Source organism: Mchenga conophoros, linkage group LG5, assembly GCF_057382185.1.
Source record: "Mchenga conophoros isolate Kocher_MC1m ecotype Shallow Benthic linkage group LG5, M_conophoros_male_GT1.1, whole genome shotgun sequence".
NCBI lineage: Eukaryota > Metazoa > Chordata > Actinopteri > Cichliformes > Cichlidae > Mchenga > Mchenga conophoros.
This window is the reverse complement of record NC_140530.1, coordinates 23193328-23208752: the sequence shown is the minus strand read 5'-3', so window position 1 is coordinate 23208752 and position 15425 is coordinate 23193328. Positions and strand designations below refer to the sequence as shown.

The 15425-nt window shown below is 44.5% G+C and overlaps 1 protein-coding gene across 3 annotated transcripts in view; it reads left to right on the top strand.

Moving 5' to 3' along the window:
- The window catches only part of pax7a (paired box 7a), a 43999-nt gene that overhangs the window by 21921 nt on the left and 6653 nt on the right, over nt 1-15425 (top strand). For 2 of the 3 annotated variants that reach the window (XM_085274308.1, XM_085274310.1), the window contains exons 6-7: nt 6289-6454; nt 6925-7121. In XM_085274308.1, the coding sequence (XP_085130434.1) occupies nt 6289-6454; nt 6925-7121 (363 nt within the window). Of the gene's footprint in view, nt 1-6288; nt 6455-6924; nt 7122-10481; nt 12944-15425 lie in introns of those variants that run through there. The other variant, XM_085274311.1, reaches the window with a different exon arrangement.

The following is a 15425-nucleotide window of genomic DNA, read 5'->3' as shown; positions in this document are numbered from 1 at the left end:
TGTAAGGAAGCTTGCTGTCTACCATTATCTTTCATGTTCAAGTACTTTGACAGAGATACTCCCCTCCTTCGCACCTCAGATCCGGGGACCTGTCCTACAGCCTGAGTGCCCTGCAGTTGTATGTAAGCTTGAAGAAAGATATGTACAGTAGAGTTATAGCAGCAGCTGTTCTACCAAAGACTGAGGGAGAGAGAAAAAAAGGGAGAGGAGAGAAAGGGAATGCATTCCTGATGGATTTCTCATTTCGGCCTTTGGCCAGGATCTCATCCCATCACTTTCAAGCTCGCCGCTGCTTGTAAAACCCACCACATATCACACAGGGCTCTTCAGCCTCTCTGGGGACCCTATGCTCCGACAACAACATTAATCAATCAACTGCTAGTAAAAAAGAAAAAGGGTCTGGGGCACCCCTCTCCTCTTACCACAGTCATTCACACTACCCTAACCCCTCCAACTCCTCACTGCATGCTAACTGTGCATCACACTCCAAACATGCAATTGGGTAACTGATTCCACACATGTCTTTGTCCATCTTGAAACCCCCCAACAAGGATGTCCAATATGTCTGAGTGTGTAATGCCTCACTCAGGGAAAGAGAAATGTATCTCACCGCTGTTACAAGGCAATATATTTGAGGGGGGTTTCTTTTAAAAGTGTAAGAAGCGAGTCAAGACAAGATAGTTATTTTATTGATTTAAAAATAGCATTCAATTTTGCATTTTGATCGGACAAATATAGCCACACAAACTAAGCAAACCTTATGACAGAGGTGATATAAGTATATACATCTTTGTAGTGCACTTCAAAGTCATCAGGGAGCGTGGTCCCTCTTTGGGTTTAAAAGAAAAATTCAAGCGTGACTTAATGTGTATCTCATGTAAACATGAGAGCAGGAGAAAAAGAACATGAAGCGACTGCTGCCTCTCTGCTGTTAGATAATAGACTTAAATGATGTCATGTGAAAACCTGAGGAATTTGAGACATGGCTATAATTTGTTAATGCTGTTTTGCTCGTAATCTAATTCTTTAAGGCTTTGAAAGTCTCAAAAGGTCAACTTAAACTTAATTTTCTGAGAAGGTTACAAAGAAAGGGACTCTGGTAGCCAAACTATATTAATGCCCAAAGTTGCCCTACAGTGTGACGAGCATGTTTCAAGGATTGTGGTTCTAAGAATTTTCTGATAGTTTTATCTCTGTGTTTCCCCAAATATATCTCGGGGTTTGTGCTTAATGACTACTGGAGATGCCACATAAACATTTCAGTATTTAAACAGTGAGAGAGAATAGAAGCTAAATATGAAAGGATGTTGTTTAAATGTAAATTTGCCAGCTTGTGCATGTGAGTGCTATTTGTATCACTTGGTTCGGGAAATTTCCACCAGCTGGGCTTACATATAGGTGCCCAAATGGCCCATCACAGGGCAGAAGAGAGGAGACCCTTTGGCCTGAGAGAAAAGCCTCTCCAGCACAGCTGCAATGACGTATCTTCCAGATGTCGTTCAGAGACTTAACCGGTGTTTGGGGCTGAGAAACTGTCCGTAGGAAGGGGGGTGTTGGAGGAGGCTCATAGACTCATATTTTAACTCGTATGTGTGTCAGCTGTCACGGCTCGCTGTTATCCATTTGTCATTAAACACAGCGATAATGTGAAAAGCAGTTTTTAGGTTCGGTGCAGAGGTAAAAGCACTCGTGCGGCAAGCACCTCTGCAAACATGGCCGCGCTGGCGCTCAGCAGCCAGAGCTCAAAGCCGTGTTGTAAATTAAACCGCTTGATTCTCGCTGAAGTGATGAGTGTTTGGCTTAGCGCTGACTCACAACCCAAACTCGTAAACAGAGCTAACTCCCTTGTGTCTGCCCTCGCCTGCCATTTTAAGACCCCTTCACCATCTATCTTTATCAACCTCGCTGTCCCTTTCAGCAGAGCTACCAGCACTCCCTTACCACCCCGAGCCCTGCAGTGGTTTTATCACCCCAACTGACAAATTGTGGGATATGATCCATATCTCTCAGCAATTAGTTCCAGCCTGTCTCAGTAGGAGGGGACACTGCCAAGTCTACCTTCACTATATCCTCCACTGATGCAGTATGCTCTGCCACTTTCCATCTGATAACCCCTCAGTTTTAACAGGAGCAGGCAACAAAGCCATTCCAGGAGAGCAGCGCTTGTGTTTGCTCCCTGTGTTGAGGAGTGGACCAGGATGGGGAGAGCTGCGCAGGCCTCCGTAAATCAGCTCTAGCAAATGAAGCAAATTACATTCCCCTCTATTTAGACTGAAGTTTCCAAAGAGACTGACTCCAGAGTGTCGGCTGAGGCTCATCATCTCAGCGTGCGGCTGCTGGCTAGCTTTCCCGAATCTGTCACATAGGTCCCCTTTCATTACCAATAAACATTCTGCATGTAGCTATTATAGGTAGTGGAATCTAATAAGGTATAAGCATTGCTTTTACGAAGTGTGCAAATCAATTTGGTAAAAAGTTTCTCTCTCTATCTGTGGCTCGCGCTGACCTGTTGGTGCATGCAGCGAGCAACAGGGAAACAGGCCTCGGTGGAGTCTGTTTGCCGGGCCGGCCTCTGCATCTGTACGTCACAGAGCAGTGTAGCTGAATTCAGACTAATGCTGATTCAAACGTTCCAAATAGCTGGTGAAAATATAATCTTAATGTCAAAAGGTGATACACAGTTCCCTGACTTTTAGGTCGTCATTGAGTTTCAGCAGAAAAGGCACGATGGATCGATTGTTGCCACAAAATCCAACGGGCAACTACATTCCCGCCAGTACGGGTTTATTTTTCATAAAGGAATAAATAGGATTTGTGTAGATTGTACGGGAGAAATTGTTGCAATGCATCAGTGTGAATGTTCTAACAGTTTCTTATTATTAGAATTTAAATGACTTTGGTACAGTGCTTCTGTACTCCTGATACTTATCAAGCTAATCCCACTCTCCTCACAAATTCACACTCCTAGCTACTTTAATTAGCATAGTGCCAGTCTGGAAGGCAGGCAGGGAGGGAATCAGAGAGAGGGAAGTGGGGAGTGGGGGGTAAAGAAGAAGAAGAGGGGAAGGCGAGAGGAGGGGAGGTGTGAGGGAGGAGGTGAGGGGGGTATTGCGTGGTGTGAGACAGAAGAGGATTTGTGTGTTGAAGCTGGTTGCATCACCCCTCTGTGTTTTCTGTGGATATGAAGTCAGCAGCACATTTTGTTTTGTCATTATCTCGGCTCTTGGTATTCATCTACCGAATGGTGCAAATTGGCTCCTGAAAGGCGTCACACATTCAGTACTTGTCTTTGACAAAATAATTCATGGAGGATTGTATAAATGGAGAATCCTGAAATATGAGTGATCCTATTTAAGAGAAACAACACTGACAGGTTTTTACTGCAGTGCAGTGTCACGCCTTTACAGTGTTAGTGTGAGTGTGTGCGCGCGTGTGTCATCACCGATCGGCGATAAGAAAACGCCAAATGCCACTTGATCGCTGGGAGTCGATTCTGCTGGCTGAGGGTGAATGGAAGATTACATGCAGCGAAGAGATGCATGCAGCTAAACACAGACACGAGACTTAAACTGTCCTGCTCCTTGTCGTATTTGCAGGGGTTTTTTGTTTTTTGTTTGAGATGTTTCAGGTTTGCATCTACGACCTCTACTCTGGTTGCACTCGACAACAATCTTCACTCCCAATGTTGAGTTTTAGATCTCCTCTTTTCGCCCTTCCTCCCAAAACTTCCTCCATAAAGATCCAGAGCTGCTGTGCAGGCCTATCCAAGTGCACTAGATGCAAAAAACAGTTTAGTACATGAAAAACAAAGCACAAGTGAGCCATTGGAATTCAACTGCACATTTGTAGGTAGATAGGGAGTCATGGAGAAGTGCTGCAGCTCTCTGTACTGCAGAGAATTAAACCGGATTGGGGATAGCAGAGGAGAATCTGTGGTCCAAGGTGACTTTGTGATCAGGTTCCAGAGCGCAGCCTCAAATCCTCAGCTTCAGGCTGTGTGTTAGTCAGTGTGAGAGTGGATGTGTGCATGTATAAGACTGTGCAAGTAATGTATGCATGTGTGTGATAGTGTACAGGCTCTTGAATACATGTTTATCCCAGTCTGTGCTAAGAGCCCAGTGATTGCTGGAGAAAGCCATTCAGTCTGTGATGCATGCTCATCTTCCGTCCAATATGTTAAACATTGCATCCACTGTTTGTGCATGTTGACAGAGCTGCAGCCTGTATGGTAGTCTGCAAAACTTTCACTGTTGAAATTCTCAGAGTACTGCAGATTTCAATAAATCATGATGATATTCCAGAGTTTTCTCTGTGTGAGACTTTCCAGCAGCTGGAACAAGATGAGAAATGATTGAGATCAGACCCCTGTGCCGCAGAAATAGCTTTTCCATAGTAGCATGATAGATGAAATGTATATACTATATTATTTAACTGAACATTTGCACTAAACTAAATTTGCACAAACTTTGTATGTCAGATGTTTTCAACAAATGTTCACAATTAGGACAAAATAGGTTTAATTAAAAAAAAAAGTAGTTTGAAGTAAAATATATAAATATATAGGCAAAGTTAACAATAGGAGGCTGTGAATATGTATCTGTGAAAAAGGAAAATGGTGAAAGCAAAAAGTGACTTCAGTGTTTTAAGCGTTTTTGTGGCTACCATGATGGAACAGCTCCTTCCTAAGCTCAGATGACAAAGGGAGAAGGAAGTTAAAGTGAACATAAAAGACGAGTGGGGTGAGTCGATGAGGTCGGAGGTGAAGTGGCACTGCGGGGTGGGGTGAACGGGAGTGTGTGGAAGGAAGGGGTGTACCCCCCCGTGTCCTCCTCCCCTGAGCCTAGGCAGCTGTTTGTCTGGCCCAGTTGGAGCTTAGTTCAGACTTTGGACCACGCTCCACTACATCCCAATAGCAGAAATTTCCCGAAAGCCACACACACCACATTTGTTTTGGAATAGCTGATTGAGGGATTCAGACGTAGTCTTCAGGAGCAATCGGGCTTGAGATAAAGATTTCCTGTTGGTTTTCCACCTGCATAATTGAGGTTTGCCCTTTTCTCAAGTACCGACACAGTCATCGCCTGTTGCATCTTATTTTCTTTCTCCTAAGCACTCGCTACTAAACTGAGTAATAGTCAAAATAAAAGAAAGGAAAAGAAAAGAAAAACACCAGAGGCAGTGAATGTGTTTGAAAAGAAGCACATTCAAATTAAGATCTCCGACGGGCTGAGATCCCTTGTAGCCTCTACAAGTTTATATGTATGTTTGTGTGTACAAAAAGAGGCAGCCCCCAAAAAGCAGTGAGTATGTCGCTGTGTAAGTCCCCTTGAAAGTGTCCCTCTTTAAGACCTGTTTAAAAGGGACGCCCCCTCTTTGTGTCCACTGTTCTCTGTGGCGTATGGAGGGGCTTTTGTCCCCTTCTTTCATGTGCTCTCACAATAGCCCTGGCCGTTTGAAACACAACAGTAGATGAACTGCGCTGACAGTGTATTAAACTCTGATGAATTGCCTGTGCGAGGCATAGATCAATGTCCTTCAACCCTTAGCACACAGTGAAACCCGGGCCTTGTCTTGGTTAAATGGAACAGGTTGCAGGATCTTTTCAAAAGGGCTTGATTATATTCATGTTTTGTTGAAGCAGAAGCCTTTTTAAAGTGTGTAAATCTTTGCCGTTCCAGAGGGTCCAATTTTTCCCCCACTTTCATTCAGGGAAGTGACATTGTCTGTCTGCGCTTCAGTAGCGCTGCTCATTTTGCGAGCATTTTTGCTGTTTGTAGCCTTAGAACTTCGCGTTTCGACTCTGAAGTTAAAACCTGTTTTTTTTCCCCTTTAAAAACAACCACACAGCCACACTGAAACAGAACAATAGCTATGAACAAGTTAACTGTGCTTCCAGAAATGGGGAAAATGGGCCTCCCTCAAAGCATGCAGCAGCTTCGCAAACATACTCGAGGTGTGTGATGCGGAGCTTAGTGACCTACCTCTGACCTTTAAACGACTCCTTCCTTCTGAAGTGGACTTAGGGCAGCCTGTTTACATAGATCACAGCCTCAACCACTTAAGAAAGACAGGGACCACACTACTGAGCTCCTACAGCACCAGCAACAACACTCACGCCAACCAGCAGATTAATTGCAGGTGGCAGGAGCCGGCAGACTCCACTGAGAGTCTAAACAGACTCTCGTTAAAAACAGACGACGCTGAAAACAACAGCTGAAAATGAATCAAATCAAATCCTGTGAGCCATTTGGATTCATGCCTTTTACAATATCTGGTTTATTCCCGCAGGTCTGGTTCAGCAACAGGCGGGCTCGGTGGCGCAAACAGGCCGGGGCCAATCAGCTAGCTGCCTTCAACCACCTTCTTCCTGGAGGATTCCCACCCACGGGGATGCCAACTTTACCCACATACCAGCTACCAGAGTCCAGCTACCCCAGCACCACACTATCACAGGGTGAGGTTGACACAGCATCCAGCCAAAATATACTCTATGTTCTGTTCTTGGAGTGTAATCAAATTTAGGTAAATATTGCATTAGTCCTGCTTATTTGTGGTATGCCATCCATATTTTTTGTGGTAATAGTGTCATAAATTATGTCTGAATCATGTGCAGCATATAAGAACCATGCAGCGAGCAGTTATCTTTACAATCACATCTTTGTCACAGTGGGACAAAAATAAGGGTTGTATTATGAGCAAAGGTCATTTCTGTCCTTTACGCTTTTCCTTTGTAAAGCTGCATTTCTACGTGCCAAAGAATACACTGGCAGGACACCTAATGTGTGACTTATGACTGACTGAGCTCAAACTGTGAGGCCTCTGTGAGGATTCCCGGTGGGCCTCAGCCCAGATTTTAAGAAAATTTTAAGAAATTTCCCTGATTTGTTCTCACCTGTGCTCATGTGTTGTTGTTTTTTATGTCAGAGGGCAGCAGTACATTGCACAGGCCCCAACCCTTGCCTCCATCCTCCATGCATCAGGGAGGTCTGAGTGCTGACAGCAGCTCTGCTTACGGTCTGTCGTCCAATCGCCACAGCTTCTCCAGCTACTCTGACACATTCATGAGCCCCTCAGCATCCAGCAACCACATGAACCCCGTTGGCAACGGGCTCTCCCCGCAGGTCAGTCCACTGAACTTTCATCACTTGTCTGCATATTCCCACATAGGTGGTGTTCACACTCTTTAGTGTACCAAAGTCCCTCCTCCCCCTCCTCTTCTCACACTTCAGAATGTGTAATTGTATTTGACTGCAAATTAAAATTCAGAAACAGCGTGTTCAGCAAAATAACTGCCAGTGTGGGCTTTTATGTTCATGTTCCAAAGCCCTGGATTTATTTTAGCTACTCTAAATTGCTACATTTGTAAAACAATTGGATTAACATCAACAAATTAAAATTCATCTTGATAGCACCGCAAGTACTCAAGCTGCTCCAAACAGCGGTTTCGACTTTCCTGGGACATCTAAATCCTGCACAGCACAGAGAGAGAACACATGCAGATGAAATAATTAGCTAAAGCTTATAAATGTATACCCATAATCTTCTTCACGTAATTGTCTGCAGCTGGAGGACTCCAGTGCTATGTGTGATTTTGTTCATGTCTTTACGACGCGATTTACAAGCATCTCTGAGCAGGGTTGCACATGCTTCCCTGTAAGTTCACCTTGCTGCTCACTTTACCTCCTTTTTTAATATTACGGGGACCACCTTGGGTTTCCCTTTGAAATAAAAAAGGACCATCCCCACCCATTCTCCTTTTGCCATCTCAAAGCACGCGGCTATATGTGCACATTTGTTTGCCTTCTTCTCTCTAAATTGCTGGATTTCAGATGTTTAACCTCTTTGGACTCCTCCATTAATGAGCGTTTAAATAGGACTCTGTGGTAAGGGTTGAGCTTTAAGTAGCAGAGAATGAAAAATGATTTGTATTGATGCAAATCGTGTGTACGGAGTGAATTATACACAATTACCCATCAATACTGGCCAGTCTTGCCCACCCTCACCAACAAGATGTGGTTAACAGGCAGAAAATAAGATTGAAATGGTGTGTAAAGAGTTGAAAATGAATTTCAATGCTGCATTTGTCCACAATTACCCCGTCGTTCACACGTGTTTTATTGGGAGTTTTTTTTTTTTCTTTTTTTTTTCTTCAAATATTTCTCAAAGCAGATTGGAAACATTCTTGGTATTACCCTCTTTCTTCAGAGAAGAAAGAATTAAGGATTTTGTGACAAAAAAGAGATTTTCTCTCCTTCTGGAGCGACGGAGGATAACATGGAGGCTCACAGCGTGTTTGATTGTTAATCGTGGCACAGAGGCTTTAACTGCTAATGCTCTCACTGCAAACCTGCAGAAAAACACCAGGAACATGGAGTCTTTTTTTTTTTTTCATTAATGGCTCTCTAATACTGGCGTGGGGTACACTGCCGCTTTCTCTCTTCGTAGACATTCCAGAATGTGTTGGGATATTAAACATTTCCTGTCATAGTGAGGATTAGGACAGGAGCCTTTGGGCAACTGTGCAGCCTGGATTTTCAGTATTCAATTACTCTATCGACATGGTTTGACAAAAGTCTTTGTATAAAACAACCTAAAATAAACTTTATTTGTTTATTGTCCTTTTTTTTAGATTTATTTCATTATTTTTGAAGTTAAACTGTGTGCGTTTTCAGCTTTCATGTGTGGGGGAGTTTCCATATGTATATGGTGTGGATGTTTTGGCTGCGCAGTAGTTTGCACCACACTGAAGAATGATGTGTGGCATTCCTATCAGTCTCTCAGCGTGGACATGAATGCTCCCACTGACAGCAGAATCAGAGTTCACTCCCTGGTGCAGCATCCCGCTGTGCTGGGCAGCTCCTATCTGTCCCCCCTCTCACTTCGCAAGCTCGTCACAGAAAACTCACGACACAGAAAATTCACAGAACAAACAACCACTTTAACATCTCAGAGTCGGAGAGGGCTTTGTCTTCTCCTTGCATTTAACCGAATTTCAATCAAACGACGGCTGGGTTTCATCTTTGGAAATTATCGGCACGTGTTCCACACCTCGCTGTTTATTTTTCGTGTTATTTTTTTTTATTCCCCTGTTTTTTCTCCTCCTTTCCTGTAATTGAAAAAAAAAAATCAACACAAAGAGACTCTCTATCGAGATGGAAATGAGAATATGATATTGTAAGTTACACACGGCATCTGTTTGCTCGAGATATGCTTGTGCATTGGAATGTGCAAGCTATTTCTTCAAGTGCCTGGCATTGATGGCCTCGCGGTTGCTGTAAAGATTGACAAAAATTCTCTGATTCGCAGTAAATGGGCTGCGGTGGCGAGGTGCCAAGTCTGTAATGGAATCCTGCAGCGTTCAGCAGTCCCGACAGGAGCTCGCGTCCATCCCAATCCCATAACCTATCCCGACAGCACACATTTTCCCATTACAGGCAGTGGAAAAGCCATCCACACTCAAACTGGTTGCTGTCATTGTGGGATATACAGCGTGTTTGGCTGGTTGAGGGAGGCAGTATATTTAGGGGTCATGGGAGTGAAGCTGTGCATGGCTGGGCAATAGGTATGAAACCAGAAGTGTGTTTTGTTGTTGGCCTTGTTTCATTTAGCAGCACAGCAGGTGTTGGAAAAAGGTACAGGCAAGGGCATCGAGGTTAGGCATTTCAGCCATCCTTACCTGAAGATTTAAGCTTGACGCCTGCTTTTTCTCTCTGGTCTTTTTTTCATTTTTAATATTCCATTTGAAGTAGACCTCTTGACCTTTCATCGCCACGATGAATTTTGCACATGTAAAAAACAAACAAACGAGCAAATTGGCGTTCTTTCAGCTGAAGAGGTGCACTTTAACAGGCAATCATCTCTCAAGCACGCAGCACATTTTCAACAAATCCCAGTAATATGATGCTGCAAGATACTTTTCAAATGATTCTTTGAAGCAGCATTCATGGCCATTGCATTTGCGTGAAACCATTTGGGCTGAATTCCTCATTATTGCATGACAGGGACACCTGCTGGGAGAGGAAAGAAAACAACGGCACTTGCTGAAGCCCAGCGAAAGGAGCTCAGTGGCAGAATTTCTAGAAATATAGAGGAGGAGGGGGAAAAAGGGGAACGGGAAGCATTTCTCTTGTTGAATCAAAGTGGGAAATGCATGCAGGTTCTGTTGTAGGGTGTCCTTATGATAAGGAGACGTGATAGGGAAAGTGGGAAGTCTGTGAGCTGGATAGGTATGGTGGATAGAGATTTTATTGCTGTTTTGATGAAGGAAGTTCACAAAGTTTTGTGAGGAACTTTTTTTTTCTGTTTTGCAGTTTTATGAAAGTGTTGTGTGTTTTGGAATGACAAGGATGTGTGTCTGTGTGTATTTGAGGGCCTTTGGGCTGTGTGAGTGGGCCGGGCCTCCACACACGCACACACACACGTACATGGGATCAGAGGCAGAGCGGCTCTCACCCCTGCCTCCCTTTGATCTGTGTCCCCAGGCCTGCCTGCCCGCGCGGCGCTGCACCGTACCACGCACGCTGACACCATGCTCACCAGCGACTCCCCACAACTGTCTGAGAGAGATAAGCCAGGGGAGACTCCAAACTGTGCTGCTGCTCTTCCATTAGCTAGCGCAGACGCTTCTTTTAAAAATGGGATGAATTATTTTTAAGAAGCAAGCTCTGCCGTTGCCAAAAAAAAAAAAATGGAGAGGGGAAAATGTACGGAACAATCTGGAGCTCTGGCTTCATTCCGCCTCCCTCCCTGACTTCTAACAAGACATTCTGCACCTGAATACCAATGAGAGGGGGAGATTCATGTAGTCCCCCACATTATTAAAACTTGGGCATTAAGCCTCTCACCGGGCACTGTGTCAGCTGGCAGGCTCCACTGACAACAAATCAAAGGGGATGAGCACATAGCCTGCATTCATAGCTCAGCCACTCGCAGAGCAAGTGGGGGAATACATACTGGTTAATTAGAACTCCCATTAAAACAAATACTGTTTCAATTTGGCAAGTATAAAAAAAGATGTAAGAGGCTTTCAGAAAAAAGAGACCTGCTGTCGGCAGTTGCCAAGAAAATCCAGGGACTGTAAATCATATCCACTGGCTATACTGTTTCTGCACAGATTATTAGTGTTTGCTGTTGTTTTGCAACACTTTTGAACTCTGAGGAAAGATTTTCTGTCTGCGACACCGAAGACGTACCTCTGCGTGCGCTGGCCTTCTGCTTTGTGACAATACATCTTGTTTTTGTTTTCGCCGCTTGCAGACGAGTGTGACGTGACTAATAATTTTCTTGCTCAGCTTAAACTTGATGCTTTGTGACAAAAAAAAAATGCTGTATAAGGAGCCACCTTTGCAGCATGCATGCAAACCTCGTTTTTTCCCCCCTTGCAGCAGAGACAGTGCTTTAGCTCTCTAGCCCCTGTTTATCTGAGCCATTTGTTGCTCTCTCCATCTTTCAGTCTCTTGAGCAGCCATGTGCTGCCATTTTCTCTTACGTTCCAAAATATCTTTGGTTGGAGCTTGGTGTATTCATAATCTATTTTTCACCTACCAACCTTCCTTCTCTCCGCTTGGCTTTTTGTCATCCAGCGATGCCTTGCCAATAGTGCTTTGCTCTCTCCCTCTCCCTCTCTCTTTCTCTCTCCCCACCTTCCACTCTTGCTCCAACTCTCTCCCCTGGAGAGGCAGCTCTTCTCCCTACGCCCAGATGAAAGGCTATGGCGGACAATAAAAATGCTATTTAAATGCAAGGGTGTTTGTGTGCAGGTGAGAGATATTTCCTGCTGAAAGTGAGCTGCTGCATCCTGATAAATAGTAAATATAAGGGAATGTGATTTACATTTATCTTGCAGAGGCAGCCAATATGAATTTCAGTAAATCCTAGAAGATGGGGATTTAAGGAGGAAAAATGACTGAGACTGATTCACATGCTGTGTGTCCCACGCAGTTGAAATGCCTATAAGGTGGAGAGCGGCACTGCCTTTATGAAAGTATAGGCACAAATATCGATCCTATCTAAAATAGCTATTGCACACGGGTGTACGCAGTGTCACATGCTCATCTGGCGGGGATTTCCTTCCTCATACACAGACAATTTGAAGGTTACTTGTATCATCATAATGATAATAATAGTCATAATGTAATAATGTCTGCAGTAACAGCCTGCTTCACAGGTGAAGTGTCTGTGAGGCATATGCTGGGTGACCTGTCTCTTCGGGGTGAAGGGTCAGGGTTCAGGGGGTCATGGGATGGCTTGAGAAGAAGGAAGGCTAGTTTGCTGTGAACCTGCCCCGCTAGCCAGAGGTTTGGGATGTTGTCTAGCTGCATGTGGTTCCTTTTAGTTCCAGATGCCACTCTGACAGGTGCATGGCTGTGATTAATACTAGCTGACTTTTTTTTCCCTCTCACCCATTCTGTCCGTCCTTCTTTCTGTTTCTTTCTCCCTGTCCCTCATTGGTTTATTGGCTCTCTCTCACTCTCTCTCTCTGTCCTCTAACCTTCATCGTCGTGGCCCCTTTGCAGAGTTTATACCGTGCTTCCAGCTTTCACAAGGGGGGATCGCAAAGAAAAGGAAAAACTTACTAAAAATAAGCTTCATTGCGTGTGCATCTCTGTCTCTCACTCCCTTCTACATCCAGACAATAAGATGAGAATATGGGAGGTAGTTGGGTCCTCAGCTGGTTGTCTCATGCAGCAGCTCGCCCCTTCCAGTCTCCAGCTGAGAGCTATTTCACTATTTATTTACATGTAATTATGGCTATGAGGTGCAGATATTAACACTGTCAAGAACAATTTGACCTGACATTTTTCACTAGACCTGGCCCCTGCTGTTTTCAGCAAACAACCCCCACTCCTCCCCCCTCCTCTTCTTCTTCCTCCCTCTTCGTTTTTCTCCTTTCTCCCTCGATCAGCCTTGCTTCTTGCTTCTCTCACACACACACACACCAGGCCCTGCCTTGCTGAAACCACTCTCCTGGAATCAGAAAATCTGCCGTTTAATTTAGAAGAGGCGTTGGAGCAAGGTGCGGCGAGCTGAAGTCGGTGTGCATGTGTGTGCCCGCTTAGAAGGGGCCTCTCTTGTTCCCAGTGGCTGAATCCATCCCATAGTTACTCAAGCATATCACTAGCAGAGAATAGAGGATTGCTCCCCACACGTTCTCCAATTGCAGCCCAATAGACGGTATATTAACCTCTGGTTAGTGCGGGGCCAAGTTTATAGCTTATGCTGTGGGATGTTTAAGAGGGGAGTGGGGTGGGGGTCCTTTTTCCAACTTGAGCAGCTGTGCTTTCTGGAACGCTAAGGCCGCTATGAGCATTTAGCTTAATGGAAATTTGCAGTAACAGAGAGGGAGCGTGTCTAGCCTTTAAAATAAATATGAATTTTATTCCACTTCCGCTCATTTAAGCTTCCTTCGGTACGTGTGAACAGCTTCATGGAGCGCAGAGGGGAGACGCACAGGCGCAGAATGGCTAACATGTTGTGAGGAGTGACAGCTTGTTCCAGTGCCCGCTAATCGTCCTCATCTGTGCCTGACATGTCAATGCCCACATTCTGTCAGTGCCAATCAGCCACTTAATTGAACACAATTAGCACCCCACCACAACCCCCCATTTGCATTACATTCTTCAAAGGCCCATTTCTCTCCCTCCAGCACCAACCCCCCCACCACCACCACCACCATTCTACCTCTCACTCTGCTTCTGTCTCTTCATCCTGTGGCACTAGTGGAAGACACTTTTCAGTTTTTATGAATGTGCCGCGGCCAATTAACGCAGTGGCATGCAGGCCTGAGCCCGTCATCTGCTGCCTGCCACCATCCTGGCTTTCTGCTGCGGCCCCACACCACCCCTCGCGCCACCTCCACCGTGACCAAAACGCTTTAATTCAATTTATGCAATCACTGTTATTTTTAAATAGTCATTTTGTCTGCTCAGATGAGGGGCCTTACTGCCCGCTGGGCCGGCCTTCTCATGTGAGGGATGGGGGGAAGGGCGGGACGCTGTGTGAGCAGGAGTCGTCTGACTTGGAGGGGGGAGTCACTGATATTTTCATTTGTTATTTATTTCCTTCATTTTTTTTGTTTGGTTTCATGTTAAGTGTTTGATTAGGATTTTAAAAGATTTAAATCAAGTTTTCATGTAACATTTAATGACCTAACATAAGAAGTCTGTCTGTTCTTTGTGTCTTTCTATGTATTAAATACACACATTTCTATATAGTTAAGGTTTTATTTCATATTTTGACTGTTTCCAAAGTCAGACACTTTCCAGACTTCTGGGCTACAGAAATAAACACTATTCTCTTCCTGTAATCACACCCCGAGGACTGGCCTTCAAATATTGATCTGAAATTCAGTGTCATCACTGTGGATCTTTAATCGTTCTTTGCTGGAGTGAGTATCAGCCAGGCAGATCTGCTAAGGTGCACAATGTTATTCTGCACTACTCAGATAACTTACAGACATTTGGAGTGCTCATTTTTCCCTGTCTGCCCCAGTGACCTCTGCCTAACTTAAAGGTACATCTTGGGGGCATTTTGATTTGGGCAGAACGGGGAGGTATCGGTGACAGAGGAACTAATCCAGTATTGCGCAGATTAAGAGTATTTGTGGAGCGGGGTGTGTTGGCGCTGGCGCTGGGAATGGAACAGAAGGGGCTCCTATCAGCTCTCCAGGCAGGCTAGCCCTCAGGCCAGTGCAGTCCTACAGGAGTCTTTGTACTTCCCAAAGCCTCCACTCTCCTCTCGCTCACGCTATATCACTCTCTCTGCTGCCCCCCTCGCCTTCTTTCTATAGGCTATCATATTCTCAGCACTCCATTTCCTCACTTTACACTTGTGAATTGGTGTTGTTTTAATCCAGTGCAAGGGTGCATTCTTCTTATTATCAGGTGCAGCAGGGACGACTGCTCCTATAAGGAGACACGAATGAGCTCCATTTCACTGCCTAACACAATGTAAAAAATTAAATAGTCGAAGTGGAATAATTTTGACTTTTATGATCTCGTAATGATTATAATGGCTGAAAGAAAACTCAGCTCTTCCGGCACATTCCCATTCTCTTTCTTTACTGTGTTTCTTTTCTCTCATTGTGTTTTTTTCTTGTATCACTTGCAGTGTTTCAGCTCCGTCTCTGTCACGTTGTTTTATTCCAGAGTGAAATCCAACAAAGAACAACTCGTCAAACATTCGCGCAAACAAAAAAATGTTACAAAAAAATGTAATTTGGCTGTTGAAGAAATTAGGGGAGGGGAGGGGGGTTTGAAAGGGCCTCTTTTTGTCTCAAGTGTGCTATTTATTTATCTGAAAGGATGCACATTGTATCCATTTACACTTCCCGCACTCACTTTGCCACAGGCTGGAGGGCTCAGAAGTTGAGAGAATTAATTACTTTTTTATTATTATTTATAAAGTAATCTATCTGTAGAGAGAGA